Genomic DNA, 23,444 nt, shown 5'->3' with positions numbered 1-23,444 from the left:
CGCATACCAAAACCTGTGTGGCCATGCTGGCGCCACTAGCAACACAAATGATTGTTCCATGATGATTTTGGAGATCACTCTTGGAAGGAGAACTAGAGGCGGGAAGATGTAAGCAGGATAACACCAAGGAAGTGTCAGCGCATCCACTGCTTCTGCCTGAACATCCCTGGACCTGGACAGGTATCTGGGAAGTTTCTTGTTTAGATGAGAGGCCATGAGATCTATCTCTGGAAGACCCTACATCTGAACCCAAACTGAGAAAACGCATCTGGATGGAGGGACCACTCCCCTGGATGTAAAGTCTGGAGGCTGAGATAATCCGCTTCCCAATTGTCTACATCTGGGATATGCACCGCAGAGATTACAGGAGCTGGATTCCGCCCAAACAAGTATTCAAGATACTTCTTCATAGCTTGGGGGCTGTGAGTCCCACCCTGATGATTGACATATGCCACTGTTGTGATATTGTCTGTCTGAAAACAAATGAACGGTTCTCTCTTAACAGAGGCCAAAACTGAAGAGCTCTGAGAATTGCATGGAGTTAAAAAATATTTTTTGTTAATCTCGCCTCTTGAGATTTCCAAACCCCTTGTGCTGTCCCCAAACAGCTCCCCAACCTGAGAGAATCGCATCTGTTGTGATCACAGTACACGTTGGCCGAAAAGAAGCCCCTTGAACTAAACGATGGTGATCTATCCACCATGTTAGAGTGTCGTACATTGGGATTTAAGGATATTAATTGTTATATCTTTGTATAAATAACCAGAAATGACACACTCGCGTCACTAATGACGCAACAGTGTGAAAGGTCTCGGCGTCAAGTATGACACCGGAAGTGACTAACTTGCGTCAGACTTACTTTTCCGCGGCAAAACATTTTTCGCGCCAAGAATGACGTAATAAAGTTTAGCATTTGTCGCACCCGCAGGCCTAATACCGCCCGCAATTTGTAAAAAGTAGTCAATTGAAAAAAAAGACTAAACTCCAGGTAAGAAATAAATTTCATATTTAAAAGATGTTTATATTCCCCAAATATGAAACGGACAGTCTGCAGAAGGAAATACATGAACCTGACTCATGGCAAAAGTGCCAAACCATAGCTGAGGTGTCTTAAGAAATAAAAAACTACTTACCAAAAGACACCTATCCACATATAGCAGATAGCCAAACCAGTACTAAAACAGTTATTAGTAGAGGTAATGGTAAATTGAGAGTATATCGTCGATCTGAAAAGGGAGGTAGGAGATGAATCTTTACGACCGATAACAGAGAACCTATGAAATAGACCCCCGTTAGGGAAATCATCGTATTCAATAAGTGATACTCCCTTCACGTCCCTCTGACATTCGCTGTACTCTGAGAGGAATCAGGCTTCAACAATGCTGAGAAGCGCATATCAACGTAGAAATCTTAGCACAAACTTACTTCACCACCTCCATAGGAGGCACAGTTTGTAAAACTGAATTGTGGGTGTGGTGAGGGGTGTATTTATAGGCATTTTGAGGTTTGGGAAACTTTGCCCCTCCTGGTAGGATTGTATATCCCATATGTCACTAGCTCATGGACTCTTGCCAATTACATGAAAGAAAAATACATAAAGTGCAAGTATTTATAATCAAAGAGAAGAGAAACCAGAGAGAGCATAAAAAATAAGGCACATATAATACTGCAATTTGTAGTATTTTTAGGTGGTATGTGTCACATTTCTCTATCGGTTATTTCACCTGAATAATATTGACAATACCTAAAACAGCTGAGTCTAAACAGCCTTCGCTCTTATAACTCCCCCACTATTATATTCTTGTCACACCAACCAGTAGCACACAGAGTATATATAGTTCTGCCTCAAACCAGAGATAGGCCCCAGACAGAAGAGATAATATATCCCCTTTTAATCTACCCTGTGGCCTTTACAGGCCGTCAGCAATTAAAACAATTATTCCTATGTGTTGCTTTAAATATCAAAATAACACTATTAGGTTGCTTATAGCTATGTACTATATACTAAACGTGAACAGAAAAGGAAAGCAAAACAACAAAAAAGAGAGAAGAAGAAACAAAAGGGTCAGCAGAGGAGATAAACATTACCATAAGTACTGGTAATGTCAAAAATACTTCATTTTTTAATGTTAGCCCTTATCCAGCGTCCCCCTATAGCAAGTTAAGCCAACAAAGATTAGTAGGCAGGTTAGTGCAGAATCTTGTAGATTAAACCAGTGTTATTCCACTGGCATTCCCTGTCGCAATAGTTATCGCTAGTTAACTTCAAAGGATTATTCAAGCTGAACAACACGCAGAGACCCAGTTCAAAGCAGATTTTATAGTCAGATTTCCCAAGAGCTAAAGCCCTGTTATAGGCCTCTTATATTTATCAGGTCCAGTCTCCTGTTATTTTTGGAGCAGTCTCTTATTATGGTCAGGGTTCGTTAAGCCAAAGTTAGCACATGTTATTAGTACATAAAGAGAAGATGCAGCTTGTTAGAAGGCCTTTCAGCCTAAGCAACTCTCGAAGAGCCAAATTAAGCTTTTATTCAAACTCCATGTATGACAATGACCTGTTGTTGCCCACTTTGATTTATCAAGTACCGTCTCCAATTATTTATAAAAGAGACTCTTGTTGTGATCAGAAATTATCAGGGCCAAGTTAATACACGAACAAAAAGCTGCAGATTGTAAGGACTCTATATCCCCACATTTGTCAGTGCTATTAGATTTACGTGGGTAATCAAGTTCGAGAGCCTTCCTTTAACCCAGTTTTGGTGAGATATGTCGTCAGCCAGCAATAACTTATCACCTTTATTGGGTCTTTTTGTTTAAGGTGTCCAATTCTGAAATGGAGACCCCCAGCTCCTTGTAATGTGCTTAAATAACCACTCGCTATCCCAATTTACACTGACAGGGGCTTTTTAGTTATATCCAGACTGCTCCCCTCAAGCAGCTCTTGTCATGTCAAGACACAGACACCAAATAAGTATATTGCATTTAAGTGGATCCCCCTGCTTATCCGGACAGTCTCTACAGTTATTGTATTTGTGTACAGCTTACCCGGTACCTTGATAGCACATGCCGGTTCCGTGGTGGTAACGGGTCCTTGCTGTACCTGTGGCGTCTCGGGTTTTCCGTCGGCCTCCTTCCTCTTTTTCCTACACCTAGATGCTTATATTGATCTGGTACTGGGTGCGGGGGGCCGCAGACTTATCCGGCTTCGAGCGGTGTCTGAACTCTGTTGCATGTTGTGCTCAGCGTTGATTCCTCCGCTTCCCTTTTCTCGCCTTCTCTTCAGTTCCGGATAGATCCTTCCGCAACACTTCAGTTGCCGCTAGTCGGGAGGCGCCTTGGCCAGGAGGAGACACAGGTATTGGAGCTGGGTATGAGGTTGAATGCCGCACGGCGTAGTGACTCCGCATATGAGTCTGCTTGCGATGTGACTTCCGGCACTGCCAATAAAAGATCCAGGCCCATTGTATGCAGAACCGGCCAAGGAAACAGGGCAGCTTGGGGAGATCAAAAAAAATGCCCTTCAGTATAGAGCCTTGTGCTAACACTCCATGCCACTGCTAGCTCCGCCCCCGGAAGCAAAATAAAGATATTTCTCTTGTTAAGTGTATCCAGTCCACGGATCATCCATTACTTATGGGATATTCTCCTTCCCAACAGGAAGTTGCAAGAGGATCACCCACAGCAGAGCTGCTATATAGCTCCTCCCCTCACTGCCATACCCAGTCATTCTCTTGCAACTCTCAACTAAGATGGAGGTCGTAAGAGGACTGTGGTGTTTTATACTTAGTTTATTTCTTCAATCAAAAGTTTGTTATTTTTAAATGGTACCGGAGTGTACTGTTTATCTCAGGCAGTATTTAGAAGAAGAATCTGCCTGCATTTTCTATGATCTTAGCAGAAGTAACTAAGATCCTTTGCTGTTCTCACATATTCTGAGGAGTGAGGTAACTTCAGAGGGGGAATAGCGTGCAGGTTTTCCTGTAATAAGATATGTGCAGTTAAAATATTTTTCTAGGGAATGGAATTTGCTAGAAAATGCTGCTGATACCGAAGTAATGTAAGTAAAGCCTTAAATGCAGTGATAGCGACTGGTATCAGGTTTATTAATAGAGATACATACTCTTATAAAAGTGTATTTTAAAACGTTTGCTGGCATGTTTAATCGTTTTTTACATATGTTTGGTGATAAAACTTATTGGGGCCTAGTTTTTTCCACATGGCTGGCTTGAATTTTGCCTAGAAACAGTTCCCTGAGGCTTCCCACTGTTGTAATATGAGTGGGAGGGGCCTATTTTGGCATTTTTTTGCACAGCAAAAATTACAGACACAGACATCCAGCTTCTTCCTGCATGATCCAGGACTTCTCTGAAGGGCTCAAAAGGCTTCAAAAGTCGTATTGAGGGAGGTAAAAAGCCACAGTAGAGCTGTGGCAGTTGTTGTGACTGTTTAAAAAACGTTTTTGTCATTTGTTATTCCGTTTTTGGTATTAAGGGGTTAATCTTCCATTTGCAAGTGGGTGCAATGCTCTGCTAACTTATTATATACACTGTAAAAATTTCGTTAGTGTAACTGCATTTTTTCACTTATTTCAAAATTTGGGAAAATTTGTGTTTCTTAAAGGCGCAGTAACGTTTTTCTTTCATGTAATTAGCAAGAGTCCATGAGCTAGTGACGTATGGGATATACATTCCTACCAGGAGGGGCAAAGTTTCCCAAACCTCAAAATGCCTATAAATACACCCCTCACCACACCCACAAATCAGTTTTACAAACTTTGCCTCCTATGGAGGTGGTGAAGTAAGTTTGTGCTAGATTCTACGTTGATATGCGCTCCGCAGCAGGTTGGAGCCCGGTTTTCCTCTCAGCGTGCAGTGAATGTCAGAGGGATGTGAGGAGAGTATTGCCTATTTGAATTCAATGATCTCCTTCTACGGGGTCTATTTCATAGGTTCTCTGTTATCGGTCGTAGAGATTCATCTCTTACCTCCCTTTTCAGATCGACGATATATACTCTTATATATATATATATATATACCATTACCTCTGCTGATTTTCGTTTCAGTACTGGTTTGGCTTTCTACAACATGTAGATGAGTGTCCTGGGGTAAGTAAGTCTTATTTTCTGTGACACTCTAAGCTATGGTTGGGCACTTTTATATAAAGTTCTAAATATATGTATTAAAACATTTATTTGCCTTGACTCAGGATGTTCAACTTTCCTTATTTCAGACAGTCAGTTTCATATTTGGGATAATGCATATGAATAAATCAATTTTTTCTTACCTTAAAATTTGACTTTTTTCCTGTGGGCTGTTAGGCTCGCGGGGGCTGAAAATGCTTCATTTTATTGCATCATTCTTGGCGCGGACTTTTTTGGCGCAAAAATGTTTTTTCTGTTTCCGGCGTCATACGTGTAGCCGGAAGTTGCGTCATTTTTTGACGTTCTTTTGCGCCAAAAGTGTCGGCGTTCCGGATGTGGCGTCATTTTTGGCGCCAAAAGCATTCAGGCGCCAAATAATGTGGGCGTCATTTTTGGTGCTAAAAAATATGGGCGTCATTATTGTCTCCACATTATTTAAGTCTCATTATTTATTGCTTCTGGTTGCTAGAAGCTTGTTCACTGGCATTTTTTCCCATTCCTGAAACTGTCATTTAAGGAATTTGATCAATTTTGCTTTATATGTTGTTTTTTCTATTACATATTGCAAGATGTTCCACGTTGAAACTGAGTCAGAAGATACTTCTGGAAAATCGCTGCCTGGGGCTGGAGCTACCAAAGCTAAGTGTATCTACTGTAAACTTATGGTATCTGTTCCTCCAGCTGTTGTTTGTACTGTTTTGTCATGACAAACTGTTAAATGCAGATTATATTTCCTTTAGTATTGTTACATTACCTGTTGCTGTTCTGTCAACATCTAATACTCAGAGTGTTCCTGATAACATAAGAGATTTTGTTTCTAATCCATTAAGAAGGCTATGTCTGTTATTCCTCCTTCTAGTAAACATAAAAAGTCTTTTAAAACTTCTCATTTTTCAGATGAATTTTTAAATGAACATCATCATTCTGATTCTGATAATGGTTCTTATGGTTCAGAGGATTCTGTCTCAGAGGTTGATGCTGATAAATCTTCATATTTATTTAAAATGAAATGTATTCGTTCTTTACTTAAAGAAGTCCTAATTGCATTAGAAATTGAGGATTCTGGTCCTCTTGATACTAAATCTAAACGTTTAAATAAGGTTTTTAAATCTCCTGTAGTTATTCCAGAAGTTTTTTCCTGTCCCTAGTGCTATTTCTGTAGTAATTTCCAGGGAATGGAATAATTTGGGTAATTCATTTACTCCTTTTAAACGTTTTAAGCAATTATATCCTGTGCCATCTGACAGATTAGAGTTTTGGGACAAAAATCCCTAAAAGTTGATGGGGCTGTCTCTACTCTTGTTAAGCGTACTACTATTCCTACGGCAGATGGTACTTCCTTAAGGATCCTTTAGATAGGAAAATTAAATCCTTTCTAAGAAAAGCTTACTTGTGTTCAGGTAATCTTCTTAGACCTGCTATATTTTTAGCGAATGTTGCTGCAGCTTCATCTTTTGGTTAGAAGCTTTAGCGCAACAAGTAACAGATCATAATTCTCATAGCATTTTTATTCTTCAACATGCTAATAATTTTATTTGTAATGCCATCTTTGATATCATTAGAGTTGATGTCAGGTATATGTCTCTAGCTATTTTAGCTAGAAGAGCTTTATGGCTTAAGACTTGGAATGCTGATATGTCTTCTAAGTCTACTCTGCTTTCCCTTTCTTTCCAGGGTAATAATCATTTTTCGTTCCTTTCGTCACAAGGAACAAAAACCTGATCCTTCATCCTCAGGAGCGGTATTAGTTTGGAAACTATCTCCAGTCTGGAATAAATCCAAGCCTTTTAGAAAATCAAAGCCAGCTCCTAAGTCCACATGAAGGTGCGGCCCTCATTCCAGCTCAGCTGGTAGGGGGCAGATTACGTTTTTTCTAAGAAATTTGGTTCAATTCCGTTCACAATCTTTGGATTCAGAACATTGTTTCAGAAGGGTACAGAATTGGCCCTAAGATAAATCCTCCTGCTAAGAGATTTTTTTCTTTCCCGTGTCCCAGTATTCCCAGCGAAGGCTCAATCATTTCTGAAATGTGTTTCAGATCTAGAGTTGACTGGGGTAATTTTGCCAGTTCCAGTTCTGGAACAGGGACTGGGGTTTTATTAAAATCTCTTCATTGTACCAAAGAAGGAAAATTCCTTCAGACCAGTTCTGGATCTAAAAATATTGAATCGTTATGTAAGGATACCAACATTCAAAATGGTAACTGTAAGGACTATCCTGCCTTTTGTTCAACAAGGGCATTATATGTCTACTATAGATTTACAGGATGCATATCTGCATATTCCGATTCATCCAGATCACTATCAGTTTCTGAGATTCTCTTTCCTAGACAAGCATTATCAGTTTGTGGCTCTGCCGTTTGGCCTAGCTACAGCTCCAAGAATTTTTACGAAGGTTCCCGGTGCCCTTCTGTCTGTAATCAGAGATCAGGGTTTTGTAGTATTCCTTATTTGTACGATATCTTGGTACTTGCTCAGTCTTCACATTTAGCAGAATCTCATTCGAATCGACTTGTGTTGTTTCTTCAACATCATGGTTGGAGGATCAATTTACCAAAAAGTTCATTGATTCCTCAGACTTAGGTAACCTTTTTAGGTTTTCAGATAGTTTCAGTATCCATAACTCTATCTTTGATAGACATGAGACGTCTAAAGTTGATATCAGCTTGTCGAAACCTTCAGTCACAATCTTTCCCTTCGGTAGCCTTATGCATGGAAATTCTAGGTCTTTTGACTGCGGCATCGGACGCGATCCCCTTTGCTCGTTTTCACATGCGGCCTCTTCAGCTCCGTATGCTGAACCAGTGGTGCAGGGATTACACAAAGATATCTCAATTAATATCTTTAAAACCTATTGTACGACACTCTCTGACGTGGTGGACAGATCACCATCGTTTAGTTCAGGGGGCTTCTTTTGTTCTTCCGACCTGGACTGTAATTTCAACAGATGCAAGTCCTACAGGTTGGGGAGCTGTGTGGGGGTCTCTGACAGCACAAGGGGTTTGGGAATCTCAGGAGGTGAGATTACCGATCAATATTTTGGAACTCCGTGCAATTTTCAGAGCTCTTCAGTCTTGGCCTCTTCTAAAGAGAGAATCGTTCATTTGTTTTCAGACAGACAATGTCACAACTGTGGCATACATCAATCATCAAGGAGGGACTCACAGTCCTCTGGCTATGAAAGAAGTATCTCGAATTCTGGTATGGGCGGAATCCAGCTCCTGTCTAGTTTCTGCGGTTCATATCCCAGGTATAGACAATTGGGAAGCGGATTATCTCAGTCGCCACACGTTTCATCCGGGCGAATAGTCTCTTCTCCCAGAGGTATTTCTTCAGATTGTTCAAATATGGGGTCTTCCAGAAATAGATCTGATGGCTTCTCATCTAAACAAGAAACTTCCCAGGTATCTGTCCAGATCCAGGGATTCTCAAGCGGAAGCGGTGGATGCGTTGTCACTTCTTTGAAAGTATCATCCTGCCTATATCTTTCCGCCTCTAGTTCTTCTTCCAAGAATAATCTCCAAGATTCTGAAGGAATGCTCATTTGTTCTGCTGGTGGCTCCAGCATGGCCTCACAGGTTTTTTGGTATGCGGATCCGGTCCGGATGGCCTCTTGCCAACCGTGGACTCTTCCGTTAAGACCAGACCTTCTGTCACAAGGTCCTTTTTTTCCATCAGGATCTCAAATCCTTAAATTTAAAGGTATGGAGATTGAACGCTTGATTCTTAGTCAAAGAGGTTTCTCTGACTCTGTGATTATTACTATGTTCCAGGCTCGTAAATCCGTATCTAGGGAGATATATTATAGAGTCTGAAAGACTTATATTTCTTGGTGTCTTTCTCATCATTTTTCCTGGCATTCTTTTAGAATTCCGAGAATTTTACAGTTTCTTCAGGATGGTTTGGATAAAGGTTTGTCTGCAAGTTCCTTGAAAGACAAATCTCTGCTCTTTCTGTTCTTTTTCACAGAAAGATTGTTAATCTTCCTGATATTCATTGTTTTGTACAAGCTTTGGTTCGTTTAAAACCTGTCATTAAGTCAATTTCTCCTCCTTGGAGTTTGAATTTGGTTCTGGGGGCTCTTCACGCTCCTCCTTTTGAACCTATGCATTCTTTGGTCATTTATTTACTTTCTTGTAAAGTTTTGTTCCTTTTGGCCATCTCTTCTGCCAGAAGAGTTTCTGATTTATCTGCTCTTTCTTGTGAATCTCCTTTTCTGATTTTTCATCAGGATAAGGCGGTGTTGCGAACTTCCTTTTAATTTTTTTCCTAAGGTTGTGAATTCTAACAACATTAGTAGAGAAATTGTGGTTCCTTCATTATGTCCTAATTCTAAGAATTTAAGGAGAAATCATTGCTTTCTTTGGATGTAGTTAGAGCTTTGAAATATTATGTTGAAGCTACTAAGAATTTTCAAAAGACTTCTAGTCTATTTGTTATCTTTTCCGGTTCTAGGAAAGGTCAGAAGGCTTCTGCCATTTCTTTGGCATCTTGGTTGATATCTTTATTTCATCATGCTTATGTTGAGTCGGGTAAAACTCCGCCTCAAAGGATTTCAGCTCATTCTACTAGGTCAGTTTCTACTTCCTGGGCGTTTAGGAATGAAGCTTCGGTTGTTCAGATTTGCAAAGCAGCAACTTGGTCTTTGCATACTTTTACTAAATTCTACCATTTTGATGTGTTTTCTTCTTCTGAAGCAGTTTTGGTAGAAAAGTACTTCAGGCAGCTGTTTCAGTTTTGATTCTTCTGCTTATATTTTAAGTTTTAAACTTTGTTTGGGTGTGGATTATTTTCAGCGGAATTTGCTTTCTTTATTTTATCCCTCCCTCTCTAGTGACTCTTGCGTGGAAGATCCACATCTTGGGTAGTCATTATCCCATACGTCACTAGCTCATGGACTCTTGCTAATTACATGAAAGAAAACATAATTTATGTAAGAACTTACCTGATAAATTCATTTCTTTCATATTAGCAAGAGTCCATGAGGCCCACCCTTTTTTTGTGGTGGTTATGATTTTTTGCATAAAGCACAATTATTCCAATTCCTTATATTTATGCTTCGCACTTTTTTCTTATCACCCCACTTCTTGGCTATTCGTTAAACTGATTTGTGGGTGTGGTGAGGGGTTTATTTATAGGCATTTTGAGGTTTGGGAAACTTTGCCCCTCCTGGTAGGAATGTATATCCCATACGTCACTAGCTCATGGACTCTTGCTAATATGAAAGAAATGAATTTATCAGGTAAGTTCTTACATAAATTGTGTTTTTATATTGCTTGTAAACTTGTTTTAAAGTGTTTTCCAAGCTTGCTAGTTTCATTGCTAGTCTGTTTAAACATGTCTGACACAGAGGAACCTACTTGTTCATTATGTTTGAAAGCCATAGTGGAGCCCCATAGGAGAATGTGTACTAAATGTATTGATTTCACCTTAAACAGTAAAGATCAGTCTTTATTTATAAAAGAATTATCACCAGAGGGTTCTGTCGAGGGGGAAGTTATGCCGACTAACTCTCCCCACGTGTCAGACCCTTCGCCTCCCGCTCAGGGGACGCACGCTAATATGGTGCCAATTACATCAGGGATGCCCATAGCGATTACCTTGCAGGACATGACTGCAATCATGAATAATACCCTGTCAGAGGTATTATCTAGATTGCCTGAATTAAGAGGCAAGCGCGATAGCTCTGGGGTTAGGAGAGATACAGAGCACGCAAATGCTGTAAGAGCCATGTCTGATACTGCGTCACAGTATGCAGAACATGAGGACGGAGAGCTTCATTCTGTGGGTGACATCTCTGACTCGGGGAAACCTGATTCAGAGATTTCTAATTTAAAATTTAAGCTTGAGAACCTCCGTGTTTTGCTTGGGGAGGTATTAGCTGCTCTGAATGACTGTAACACAGTTGCAATTCCAGAGAAATTGTGTAGGCTGGATAGATACTATGCAGTGCCGGTGTGTACTGACGTTTTTCCTATACCTTAAAGGCTTACAGAAATTATTAGCAAGGAGTGGGATAGACCCGGTGTGCCCTTTTCCCCACCTCCTATATTTAGAAAAATGTTTCCAATAGACGCCACTACACGGGACTTATGGCAGACGGTCCCTAAGGTGGAGGGAGCAGTTTCTACTTTAGCAAAGCGTACCACTATCCCGGTTGAGGACAGTTGTGCTTTTTCAGATCCAATGGATAAAAAATTAGAGGGTTACCTTAAGAAAATGTTTATTCAACAAGGTTTTATTTTGCAGCCCCTTGCATGCATTGCGCCTGTCACTGCTGCGGCGGCGGCATTCTGGTTTGAGGCCCTGGAAGAGGCCATCCATACAGCTCCATTGGAGGAAATTATTGACAAGCTTAGAACGCTTAAGCTAGCTAACTCATTTGTTTCTGATGCCATTGTTCATTTGACTAAACTAACGGCTAAGAATTCTGGATTCGCCATCCAGGCGCGTAGGGCGCTATGGCTTAAATCCTGGTCAGCTGACGTGACTTCAAAGTCTAAGTTACTCAACATTCCTTTCAAGGGGCAGACCTTATTGGGGCCTGGCTTGAAGGAAATTATTGCTGACATTACTGGAGGTAAGGGTCATACCCTTCCTCAGGACAGGGCCAAATCAAAGGCCAAACAGTCTAATTTTCGTGCCTTTCGAAATTTCAAGGCAGGAGCAGCATCAACTCCCTCCGCTTCAAAACAAGAGGGAACTGTTGCTTATTCCAGACAGGCCTGGAAACCTAACCAGTCCTGGAACAAGGGCAAGCAGGCCAGAAAGCCTGCTGTTGCCCCCAAGACAGCATGAAGGAACGGCCCTCTATCCGGAAACGGATCTAGTGGGGGGCAGACTTTCTCTCTTCGCCCAGGCGTGGGCAAGAGATGTTCAGGATCCCTGGGCGTTGGAGATCATATCTCAGGGATATCTTCTGGACTTCAAAGCTTCTCCTCCACAAGGGAGATTTCATCTTTCAAGGTTATCAGCAAACCTGATAAAGAAAAAGGCATTCCTAAGCTGTGTGCAAGACCACCTAGTAATGGGAGTGATCCATCCAGTTCCGCGGACGGAACAGGGACAGGGGTTTTTTTCAAATCTGTTTGTGGTTCCCAAGAAAGAGGGAACCTTCAGACCAATCTTGGATCTAAAGATCTTAAACAAATTCCTCAGAGTTCCATCATTCAAAATGGAAACTATTCGGACCATCCTACCCATGATCCAAGAGGGTCAGTACATGACCACAGTGGACTTAAAGATACCGATTCACAAAGATCATCATCGGTTCCTAAGGTTTGCCTTTCTAGACAGGCATTACCAATTTGTAGCTCTTCCCTTCGGGTTGGCTACAGCCCCGAGAATTTTTACAAAGGTTCTGGGCTCACTTCTGGCGGTTCTAAGACCGCGAGGCATAGCGGTGGCTCCGTATCTAGACGACATCCTGATACAGGCGTCAAGCTTTCAAATTGCCAAGTCTCATACAGAGATAGTTCTGGCATTTCTGAGGTCGCATGGGTGGAAAGTGAACGTGGAAAAGAGTTCTCTATCCCCACTCACAAGAGTCTCCTTCCTATGGACTCTTATAGATTCTGTAGAAATGAAAATTTACCTGACGGAGTCCAGGTTATCAAAACTTCTAAATGCTTGCCATGTCCTTCATTCCAATCCACGTCCGTCAGTGGCTCAGTGCATGGAAGTAATCGGCTTAATGGTAGCGGCAATGGACATAGTGCCATTTGCGTGCCTTCATCTCAGACCGCTGCAATTATGCATGCTAAGTCAGTGGAATGGGGATTACTCAGATTTGTCCCCTCTACTAAATCTGGATCAAGAGACCAGAGATTCTCTTCTCTGGTGGCCACCTCGGGTCCATCTGTCCAAGGGTATGACCTTTCGCAGGCCAGATTGGACGATTGTAACAACAGATGCCAGCCTTCTAGGTTGGGGCGCAGTCTTGAACTCCCTGAAGGCTCAGGGATCGTGGACTCAGGAGGAGAAACTCCTCCCAATAAATATTCTGGAGTTAAGAGCAATATTCAATGCTCTTCTGGCTTGGCCTCAGTTAGCAACCCTGAGGTTCATCAGATTTCAGTCGGACAACATCACAACTGTGGCTTACATCAATCATCAAGGGGGAACCAGGAGTTCCCTAGCGATGTTAGAAGTCTCAAAGATAATTCGCTGGGCAGAGTCTCACTCTTGCCACCTGTCAGCGATCCACATCCCAGGCGTAGAGAACTGGGAGGCAGATTTTATAAGTCGTCAGACTTTTCATCCGGGGGAGTGGGAACTCCATCCGGAGGTGTTTGCTCAACTGATCCATCGTTGGGGCAAACCAGAACTGGATCTCATGGCGTCTCGCCAGAACGCCAAGCTTCCTTGTTACGGATCCATGTAAAGGGATAGATGCTCTAGCAGCTCCTTGGTTCTTCAACCTGGCTTATGTGTTTCCACCGTTTCCTCTGCTCCCTCGACTGATTGACAAAATCAAGCAGGAGAGAGCATCAGTGATTCTGATAGCGCCTGCGTGGCCACGCAGGACCTGGTATGCAGACCTAGTGGACATGTCATCCTTTCCACCATGGACTCTGCCTCTGAGGCAGGACCTTCTAATACAAGGTCCATTCAATCATCCAAATCTAATTTCTCTGAGACTGACTGCATGGAGATTGAACGCTTGATTCTATCAAGGCGTGGCTTCTCCGAGTCAGTCATTGATACCTTAATACAGGCACGAAAGCCTGTCACCAGGAAAATCTACCATAAGATATGGCGTAAATATCTTTCTTGGTGTGAATCCAAGAATTACTCATTGAGTAAGGTTAGGATTCCTAGGATATTGTCTTTTCTCCAAGACAAAGGATTATCAGCTAGTTCTTTAAAAGGACAGATTTCTGCTCTGTCTATTCTTCTGCACAAGCGTCTGGCAGAGGTTCCAGACGTCCAGGCATTTTGTCAGGCTTTGGTTAGAATTAAGCCTGTGTTTAAAACTGTTGCTCCCCCGTGGAGCTTAAACTTGGTTCTTAAAGTTCTTCAGGGAGTTCCGTTTGAACCCCTTCATTCCATTGATATTAAACTTTTATCTTGGAAAGTTCTGTTTTTGATGGCTATTTCCTCGGCTCGAAGAGTCTCTGAGCTATCTGCCTTACAATGTGATTCTCCTTATCTGATTTTTCATGCAGATAAGGTAGTTCTGCGTACCAAACCTGGGTTTTTACCTAAGGTGGTTTCTAACAAGAATATCAATCAAGAGATTGTTGTTCCATCATTGTGTCCTAATCCTTCTTCGAAGAAGGAACGTCTCTTACATAATCTGGACGTAGTCCGTGCCTTGAAGTTTTACTTACAAGCTACTAAAGATTTTCGCCAAACATCTTCCCTGTTTGTCGTTTACTCTGGACAGAGGAGAGGTCAAAAAGCTTCGGCAACCTCTCTTTCCTTTTGGCTTCGGAGCATAATTCGCTTAGCCTATGAGACTGCTGGACAGCAGCCCCCTGAAAGGATTACAGCTCATTCTACTAGAGCTGTGGCTTCCACCTGGGCCTTTAAAAATGAGGCCTCTGTTGAACAGATTTGCAAGGCTGCGACTTGGTCTTTGCTTCACACCTTTTCAAAATTTTACAAATTTGATACTTTTGCTTCTTCGGAGGCTGTTTTTGGGAGAAAGGTTCTTCAGGCAGTGGTTCCATTCCGTTTAATCCTGCCTTGTCCCTCCCATCATCCGTGTACTTTAGCTTTGGTATTGGTATCCCATAAGTAATGGATGATCCGTGGACTGGATACACTTAACAAGAGAAAACATAATTTATGCTTACCTGATAAATTTATTTCTCTTGTAGTGTATCCAGTCCACGGCCCGCCCTGTCCTTTTAAGGCAGGTCTAAATTTTAAATTAAACTACAGTCACCACTGCACCCTATGGGTTCTCCTTTCTCATCTTGTTTCGGTCGAATGACTGGATATGGCAGTGAGGGGAGGAGCTATATAGCAGCTCTGCTGTGAGTGATCCTCTTGTAACTTCCTGTTGGGAAGGAGAATATCCCATAAGTAATGGATGATCCTTGGACTGGATACACTACAAGAGAAATAAATTTATCAGGTAAGCATAAATTATGTTTTCTAATGCTCACTATAGTCTAATCTTCCATAAGGAATGTGGCTAAAGTTCTTACATTTGTAAGCTTGGAAGAAATAGCAATAGCACTACATATATAGCAAGGGGTTGTTCTATTATTGTTACCTTTAATTATATTTTCTGAACTAGAGTGCTTGTGCAAAAAGAACTATATAAAGTTCTTACAGTAACTATGTTTTTTTCTATAGTCCTTATTAAAGGGGAAGCTATGGAGGACTCTGATGCGTTAGAGGGTATTCCCTCTTTGCCTAAATCTAATGCCTGTTTTTATTGTGAAGAGGCTACAATATATCTGCCTGCTCAACTATGTTCCACATGCCTTGATAAAATAGTGATATCTAAAAAGAACAAATGTTTAGTACCACTGAGCTGTCCACCTCTGAGGGTTCTCCGTCCCGCAAGGTGCGTTCCCTACAATCATCTACAATTACACATGCAGCCCCCAGTGCACTACTAATTCTCCTGCGGGAGGGGCCCTGTGGCCGCCAGATTTTGCTGATCAGTTGCAAAGGGCAGTGTCTGCGGCCTTCAGTGCTTTACCTCGCACTGCTAAGTGCAAGCAAAAGGTTAAACATTGCTATCCTTCCCCGGGGTCATCTACTCTGTTGGTATCTGAGTCTAGAGGACTCCGATACTTCAGAGGACTCTTTCTCTGGGTCGGAATCTGCAGCCTCTAAACCTCCGGTTGCGGAGGAGACAGACTTTAGGTTTAGAGTGGAGCACTTACGCTTTTTATTAAAAGAAGTGTATTCTAGAGGTTCCGGAAGCGAAGTTACCAGAGGAACCTTCTATTCCTAAGCTTGATAAGGTCTATGAGGACAGGGTGGTACCCCAGACTTTCCCGGTTCCCGTAAAGATGGCGAATATTATGAATGAATGGGAGAAACTTGGTTCATCTTTGTTCCCCTTTTTCTTCGTTTAAGAAATTGTTCCCGGTTCCTGATTCTCAGGTAGAATTGTGGGGATCTGTCCCCAAGGTGGGTGGAGCTATCTCCACTCTCGCTAAGCGCACCACTATCCCTCTTCAGGATAGTTTGTCGTTTAAGGAACCCATGGATAAGATATCAGTCTAATGCGGAGGTGCAAAGAGTTATCCTTAGTGCTGTATGTTAAAGGGCCAGTACTTTAAATTCATGTTAAGATTTAAAGGTCCGGTATTCTTATTAAAATATATATATATATATTCTATCATTTTGTCATGGAGCAGGAGGCTTCTATGAATGAAATGTTTAATGGTGCGCCTTGAGATCTTATTTGCATTGCCTTACCATTCTGTGTCTTCTTGTCTAATTTTTTGCTGATCCTACCGTCTACCAGGATGGTGTTGTTCAGGCAATGCCACAGCTTTCTCCTCTGCGTCCCAAGCCTCAATGGTGTCACATGCAGTGCCCTGTGGTTCCTCTCCTGGAGGAGTATATTTGCTATAGATCTTGCTACACAGCTATCTTCTGTGGTAGCTGTGGCATTATCTGATTTTCCTCTGTTTAGAGGGAAATTGCATGAGGAACTTTAGCGATTTAGATAGTAAGGTTTCTGTCCCGCTTACGGCTACAGGTTGCCCTCCCTCATAAGTCAGATGAGGGGGGATATGTCATTAACCTCTGATGGTGAGTTCCAGAACAGAATTTCGACTCTTAAGCTACTCAATTCTTTTATTTCTGATGCTACAATGCAAGTCATTTAGCCGTGAGCCATATCATCTGACTTTTCTGTGCTAGCCCGCGGGGCGTTGTGGCTATATTCTTGGTCAGTGGATTTTTCCTCTGAGTCCAAGCATCTAGCGATTCCTTACAAGGGTAAGACCTTGTTTGGTCCTGATCTGACAGAAATATTTCTGATATTACGGATGGAAAAGGGTCTTTTCTACCACAAGTTTGCCCCCAATCTGGGATCGGACCAAGTGGGGGGCTGAATCTCTGTTTTTTTTTCTTCTCAAACATAGATACGAGATGTCCCAGATAGACTAGGGACATAGTATTTCACGGTTACTAAATAGAACTCTTACCTTTCCTCCCAGAGGCAGGTTCCACCTCTCTCTTTTATTTGCGGACCAGATAAGAGAGGCATTTTTTAATTGTGTTTAGAACCTTTATTCCCTGGCAGTGATAGTTCCAGTTCCTGTAAGGGAACAGGGTCTAGGATTCTATTCATTCCTGTTAGTGCTTCCCGAAACAGAGGGAATTTTTCGTCCTATGCTAGACCGAAAGTGTCTAAACAAGTTTTCTCAGGGTACCGTCCTTCAAAATGGAAACCAATGGTTCCATTCTTCCTTTGGTCCAAGAGGGTCAGTTCAAGATGACCATAGACCTGAGGGACGCGTACCTTAAGTTCGTAAGATTTGCCTTTCTGTCAATCTTTTTCAGTTTGTGGCTTTTCCCTTTGGCCTAAGGGGACATAAGGGTGCAGGTGCTATCTTTTTAACAAGCAAACTCTCATACAGAGATCTTGCTGTCTTTTCATTGTTCCCACGGACGGGAAGTGAATCTGAAAATGAGTTCCCTTGTTCCAGTTACAGGGGTAGTTTTCTTAGGGACCATAATAGTTTCCCTATTTCTGAAAATATTCTGTCTGAGGACAGAAAATCAAAGATTCTTTCCTCTTGCCTTTCTCTGCAGTATACTGTTCTGCCTTCAGTGACTCAATGTATGTAATTGGTCTGATAGTTGCTTCATTGAACTTCATTCCATTTGCTCAATTCCATCTGAGCATTCTGCTGTTTTGCATGCTCAGATAGTGGAACAGGGATCATGTGGATCTGTCTCGGAGGATAGATCTAGTTCTGTCTACATGGGAATTTCTCCCATGGTGGTTTTCTCAGGAGCTTCTGTCTGAGGGCACATGCTTCCGGAGACCTTCCTGGGTAATAGTGACTACGAACACCAGCCTGTTGGGCTGGGGACTATGGACTCGGGAGAAGTCTGCTCTCCCCATAACCATCTTGAAGTTGAGAGCGATTTTCAATGCTCTGATGGTTTGGCTTCAGATGTCTTTAGCACGGTTTTTCAGGTTTTAGTTCATCAACCACCTGGGAGGAACCTTGAGTTCCTTAGCGATGATAGAGATGGCGTGGATTGTTCAGTGAGCGGACGCTCACAATTGCTGTCAATCTTTTATCCACATTCCAGGAGTGGATACTGGGAGCAGACTTCTTGAGCAGTCAGACATTTCATTCCGGGGAGTGGGCGCTCCTTCCCGGAGGTGTTCTCCAGGTTAACCCTCAAATTGTGGGTGCTGGAGTTGGATCAGATGGCAGTACACCAAGCTTACAAGGTACGTTTTAAGGTCAAGAGCTCAGCAGGTTACCCTGACAGATAACCTGGCGGTTCCTTGGGATTTCAGTCTGACATACCGGTTTCCTCAGTTTGCTCTCCTTTCACGAGTCATTGCTCGTATCAAATGAGAGAGAGCATTGGTAATTTTAATAGTTACTGCATGTTCTCGCAGGATCTGGTATGTAGACCTTGTGGAGATGTCATATCTTCCACCTTGGAGGTTGGCCCTGAGGAAGGACCTTCTAATTCAGGGTCTATTCTTTCATCCAATTTCGTTTCTCTGAAGCGCTCTGCTTGGAGATTGAACGCTTAGTTCTGTATAAGCATGGTTTTTCTGCATCGGATTGCAAGCCTGTTACTGGTAACTTTTACCATGAGGTATGGCGTAAATTCCTTTATTGGTGTGAATCCAAGGGCTACTCTTGGAAGTAGGTCAGGATTCCTAGGATTTTGTCCTTTATCCAGGTAGATCTGGAAAAGGATTTGTGAGTCAGTTCTCTGAAGGGACAGATTTCTGCATTATCCTTTTTGTTACACATCTGGTACAGACGGCGGATGTACCAGATGTGTAATCTTTTTGTCAGGCCCTGGTTAGTATTAGGCCTGTGTTTAAGTCTGTTGCTCCTCTTTGGAGCCTTAACCTTGTTCTTAAAGGATTACTTTCTGTTATAATTTTTAAGCTAAACAACTAACATATTAAAGTTAATAAACATTAATTAAAACCTACTGACCTATATTTTCTCCAAAATGAAGTTTCATAATGTTCTAAAAGTTATATCTTTTATTCGCCGATGATGTCACGTTATCCTGCCCACTATTTTCAGCACTGCATGTTCAAAATACTTAAACCAGTAACTTTGTGTTTAAAGCGCCATTTTGGAACCTAGGTATTGTAAACGGATTGGTACAGAGCAAAGGATACCCACGGAGTGGGTTTGGAAAACAATTACATTTGCAGACAAGATTTCTGATATATGGTAGAGATATGTTAATGAAATGCTATTGATAAAAAGCGTATTTGGGGTAGTTAGTTAGTAACAGGCATAGAAAATATTTACTTACAGTGGCCCTTTAAGGTTTTGCAACGGGCTCTGTTTGAGCCTTTGCCTTTCATAGATATTAAGTTGTTATCTTGGAAGGTTTTCTTTCTTTTTGGTATCTCTTCTGCTCAGAGTTTTAGAACTCTCGGCTTTGCAGTGTGATTTGTCTTATCTTATTTTTGAATAAGGCCGTTCTTCGCCCTATGTGGTTTCGAATAGAAATATTAATCAGGAACTTGTTGTTCCTTCTTTATGTTCTAATCCTTATTCTCTTAAGGAACGTTGTTGCACATCTTGGTTGTTGTGCGTGCTTTTAAAGTTTTTTTCTTCTGGCGACTAAGGTTTTTCGCCAGTCTTCTGCTCTGTTTGTTTTTTTACTCTGGAAAGTGTAAAGATCAGAAAGCTACTGCTACTTCTCTTTCTCTCTGGTTGAGAAGTATAATTTGGTTTGCTTATGAGACTTTTGGTCAGCAGCCTCTTGAGAGATTTACAGCTCATTCAACGAGGGCGGTTTCCTTTTCACGAGGCTGTAACTTGGTCCTCTCTGCATACTTTTTCCAAATTTTTAAAATTTGATTCTTTTGGGAGAAAGGTTCTTCAAGCAGTGGTGCCTTCTGTTTAGGTCTGCCTGTCTTGTTCTCCTTCCCTTGTCATCTGTGTCCTCTAGCTTGGGTATTGTGGACTCACCATATCTTAAGAAAGAAAACAAAATGTATGCTTATCTGATGATAAATTTATTTATTTCCGGATATGGTGAGTCCACAACCCCACCTCTTCACCTTTGTATTACTCTTTTTTTCCATTCCCTTTCGGTCAAATGACTGGGGTTTGTGCGAAGGGAAGTGATACTTCTTTGCTGTGGTGCTCTTTGCCTCCTCTTGCTGGCCAGGAGTGATATTCGGAAAGAAAGAAAGAAATTTATCAGGTAAGCATATATTTTGTTTGTTTTTTGTTTTGTTTTTCCGAACACATTTGTACCTTGTGATTATTTAATTATTTTCTCTCTCCCATTTTTTTAAACCTCTTTAGATATCTTGTGAGTTCTACACAAGTGAGCAAATATATAAAAAAAAACTAAAAATTACTTATAATTTTCCATTTTCATTTTACTACTCAAAGGGTCCTGCCCTTCTCTGTTTTGGCACTTTTTAAAAAAAATTGGGAATTGTTTTCAGAAGTTTAGAGCCAAGGTATTGAGATTCATTTACATGAAAATGGGACATAATACAAATCAAGACTAATTTACATGAAAAGGGAGCATAATAAATAATGAAACTATATTAAAACTTTTTTTTTTTTATGTATAATTTTATGGAAGTATATTTTGAGTGTTATGTCCTTTTTAAGTGACCAGATTCTACTGTAAACGTATGGACATTTAAATATTCCAGACTGTGCTAACATTTAGATAAATGTGCTAACATTTAGATAAATTCTGTTAAGGTGGTGGTAATGTATGATTGTGTCAGATTTTTAAACTTTTCTTTCCTTGATGCCTTAAAGCTGATAATGTTTTTGCATTACAGGCTGCTCACCAAGAATTCTCAAAGATGAGACAGTCAAACAGTGAAGCAAACCTAAGAGAAGAAGTTCTAAAAAACTTAGCAGTGGGATATGATAACTATGTGGAGCTTGTTGCTAATCTGAGAGAAGGCACAAAGGTTAGTGCACAGTGTGTCTTCTTAAATTGTGTGTGTATTTGAAAAGCATTAAAAACTGTTGCCAGTGGTGTGTGCGATTATCAAATGTGAGATACAGAAATAGAATAAAATACAGAGGAGTTTGTTATAGGCATTTTCCCTAACAGGGGAGCATCAAAGTAGGTTTTCAGTCTGTTGAGGCCCAGTCAGAATGATGGCACGCTTAGTTTTTTCACTCACTTCTTCCTTTTTTCCGTGCTTTGGCTTTCGGGTTAACCACATCAGGTTAGCACACGTATGCCATCTGGTTCATACTAGTCTGGTTTGGTGCACTAAGCTCTCTTATAACAGTTGAGTTTTCTCGTGTGTCTTCCTATTCAGCTGAGCGTTGTTCCGGCTTTGGATGTGGAGTTTGTGTGTCCACAGCTTTATTTTTCAGTACCAACCTAATGCTGCTTCTATGGGTATAACTGCCTTTTTGGTTTGTTCTTTACAGGGGAACTGTACAGATTTTGTTATAAGTGTGAAAACTCTCATCAAATCTGCAGTTTCTGAAGTGTTGGCAGCTCTCCCGCCTTCAAGTAAACATAAAATGCCAGCTCAGAATAGCCTAGATTACGAGTTTTGCGCTATACCGGGTGCGTAAATAACGCAATAAAATGAGCGGTATCACACTTTCCATAGGGCTGCCATTTTGAGTTACTGAAAAAAAAACCTTGTGCTGTGCGTTATGCTCCATACCGCACAAAAGCCAAGGGCTGAATTTACGTGCTTGTGCGCGCTTTCCCCCGTAGACATCAATGGGGAGAAAGTGTTAGAAACAAAACTAAAACCTGCGAACGTGGAATGACAAATCGTTGTAACGCAACCCAACCCCTAGTCTAAACACCCCTAATCCGCCACTCCCCGACATTGCAGACACTAAATAAAGTTATTAACCCCTAAGCCGCCGCTCCCCGACACTAAATTAAGTTAACCCCTAAACTGTCGTTAGCCAACACTAAATAAAGTTAACCCCCTAAACTGTTGCTCCCCGACACCAATGGTTTTAACCCCTAAACCACCGCCCTGTGAAATAAAAAAAAAAACTAAGATTAAACTATATAAATCAACCTAACATGATAAACTTAAATTACAAATTTAAATAAACCTAATACTACGAAAATATTTTAAAAATCTAACGTTACAAAAAATAATAAACACTAAAAATACGAAAAATAAAAAACGAAATTATCAAAAATAAAAACAATTACACCTAATCTAATAGCCCTATAAAAGTAAAAAAGGCCCCCAAAATAAAAACACCCCCTAACCTAACAATAAACTACCAATAGCCATTAAAAGGGCCTTTTGTAGGGCATTGCCCTAAGTTAAACAGCTCTTTTACATAAAAAAAAAAATTACAAAGCTGCCTAAAAGTAAAAAAAACCCACCCAACCAACCCTCCCAAAATAAAAAACCTAAGTCTAAAAAAATACTAAAATACCCATTGTCCCTAAATGGGCATTTAGCTCTTTTACTGAAGTCCGGTCATCCATCCTCATCCAGGCGGCAAGATTTCAGTCAATAGGATTTCAGTAGCTCTCATCCTATTGGCTGATTTAAAAATGTTAGCCAATAGGAATGCAAGGTACCCCATTTTTAAGCGGGTACCTTGAATTCAAGCTTCTGTGTATGGCGGTGATTGTTTCAAGAGGACGCTCCGTGCTGGATGTCATCGCCGGTCCTGGACAGCTCCATGCCACTGGGATGAAGATGGTCCAGCGATGGAGGAAGATGTCGCCGGATGGATGACCGGACTTCAGGAACCATAGATATTCTGGGGGGGTTAGTTTTTTGGGGGTTTTTTTTTTCATTTTTTTGGGGTGTTTTTTTTCTATTAGATTAGAACTTTTTGGGTTTACTCAAGAGTGTTCCTTTATTTGTGATGCTGTATTTGATATTATTAAAATTAATGTCAAAAGCATGTCCTTGGCAGACCTTTCTAGAAGAGCTTTATGGCTTAAGTCCAGGTCTGCTGATATGGTGTCTAAATCCAGACTTTTGTCTTTCTTTTCAAGGAAATAAATTGTTTGGTTCTGATTTGGATTGCCATGTCTATTGTTACTGGAGGCATAGGGTCATTTCTTCCTCAAAACAAGAAGTCCAAGGGGTAATCTGAAGCTTCCAATCATTTTCATTACTTTCACCAGAACAAGGAACTGAAATTTCATTCCTCTCAGAAACAAAGCAG

At 41.2% G+C, this 23,444-nt stretch overlaps 1 protein-coding gene across 1 annotated transcript in view; it reads left to right on the top strand.

Annotated features, from left to right (window-relative positions):
* LOC128661549 (programmed cell death 6-interacting protein) overlaps nt 1–21,661 on the top strand; it is a 280,148-nt gene extending 258,487 nt beyond the window's left edge. Inside the window, exons 8-9 of the mRNA XM_053715792.1 lie at nt 21,098–21,232; nt 21,593–21,661. Of these exons, the coding sequence (XP_053571767.1) occupies nt 21,098–21,232; nt 21,593–21,661 (204 nt within the window). The remainder of the gene's footprint in view (nt 1–21,097; nt 21,233–21,592) is intronic.
* The last annotated feature ends 1,783 nt before the right edge of the window (nt 21,662–23,444 follow it).

Source organism: Bombina bombina, chromosome 5 (genome assembly GCF_027579735.1).
Source record: "Bombina bombina isolate aBomBom1 chromosome 5, aBomBom1.pri, whole genome shotgun sequence".
Lineage (NCBI taxonomy): Eukaryota > Metazoa > Chordata > Amphibia > Anura > Bombinatoridae > Bombina > Bombina bombina.
This window is presented reverse-complemented; position numbering and strand designations above follow the sequence as displayed.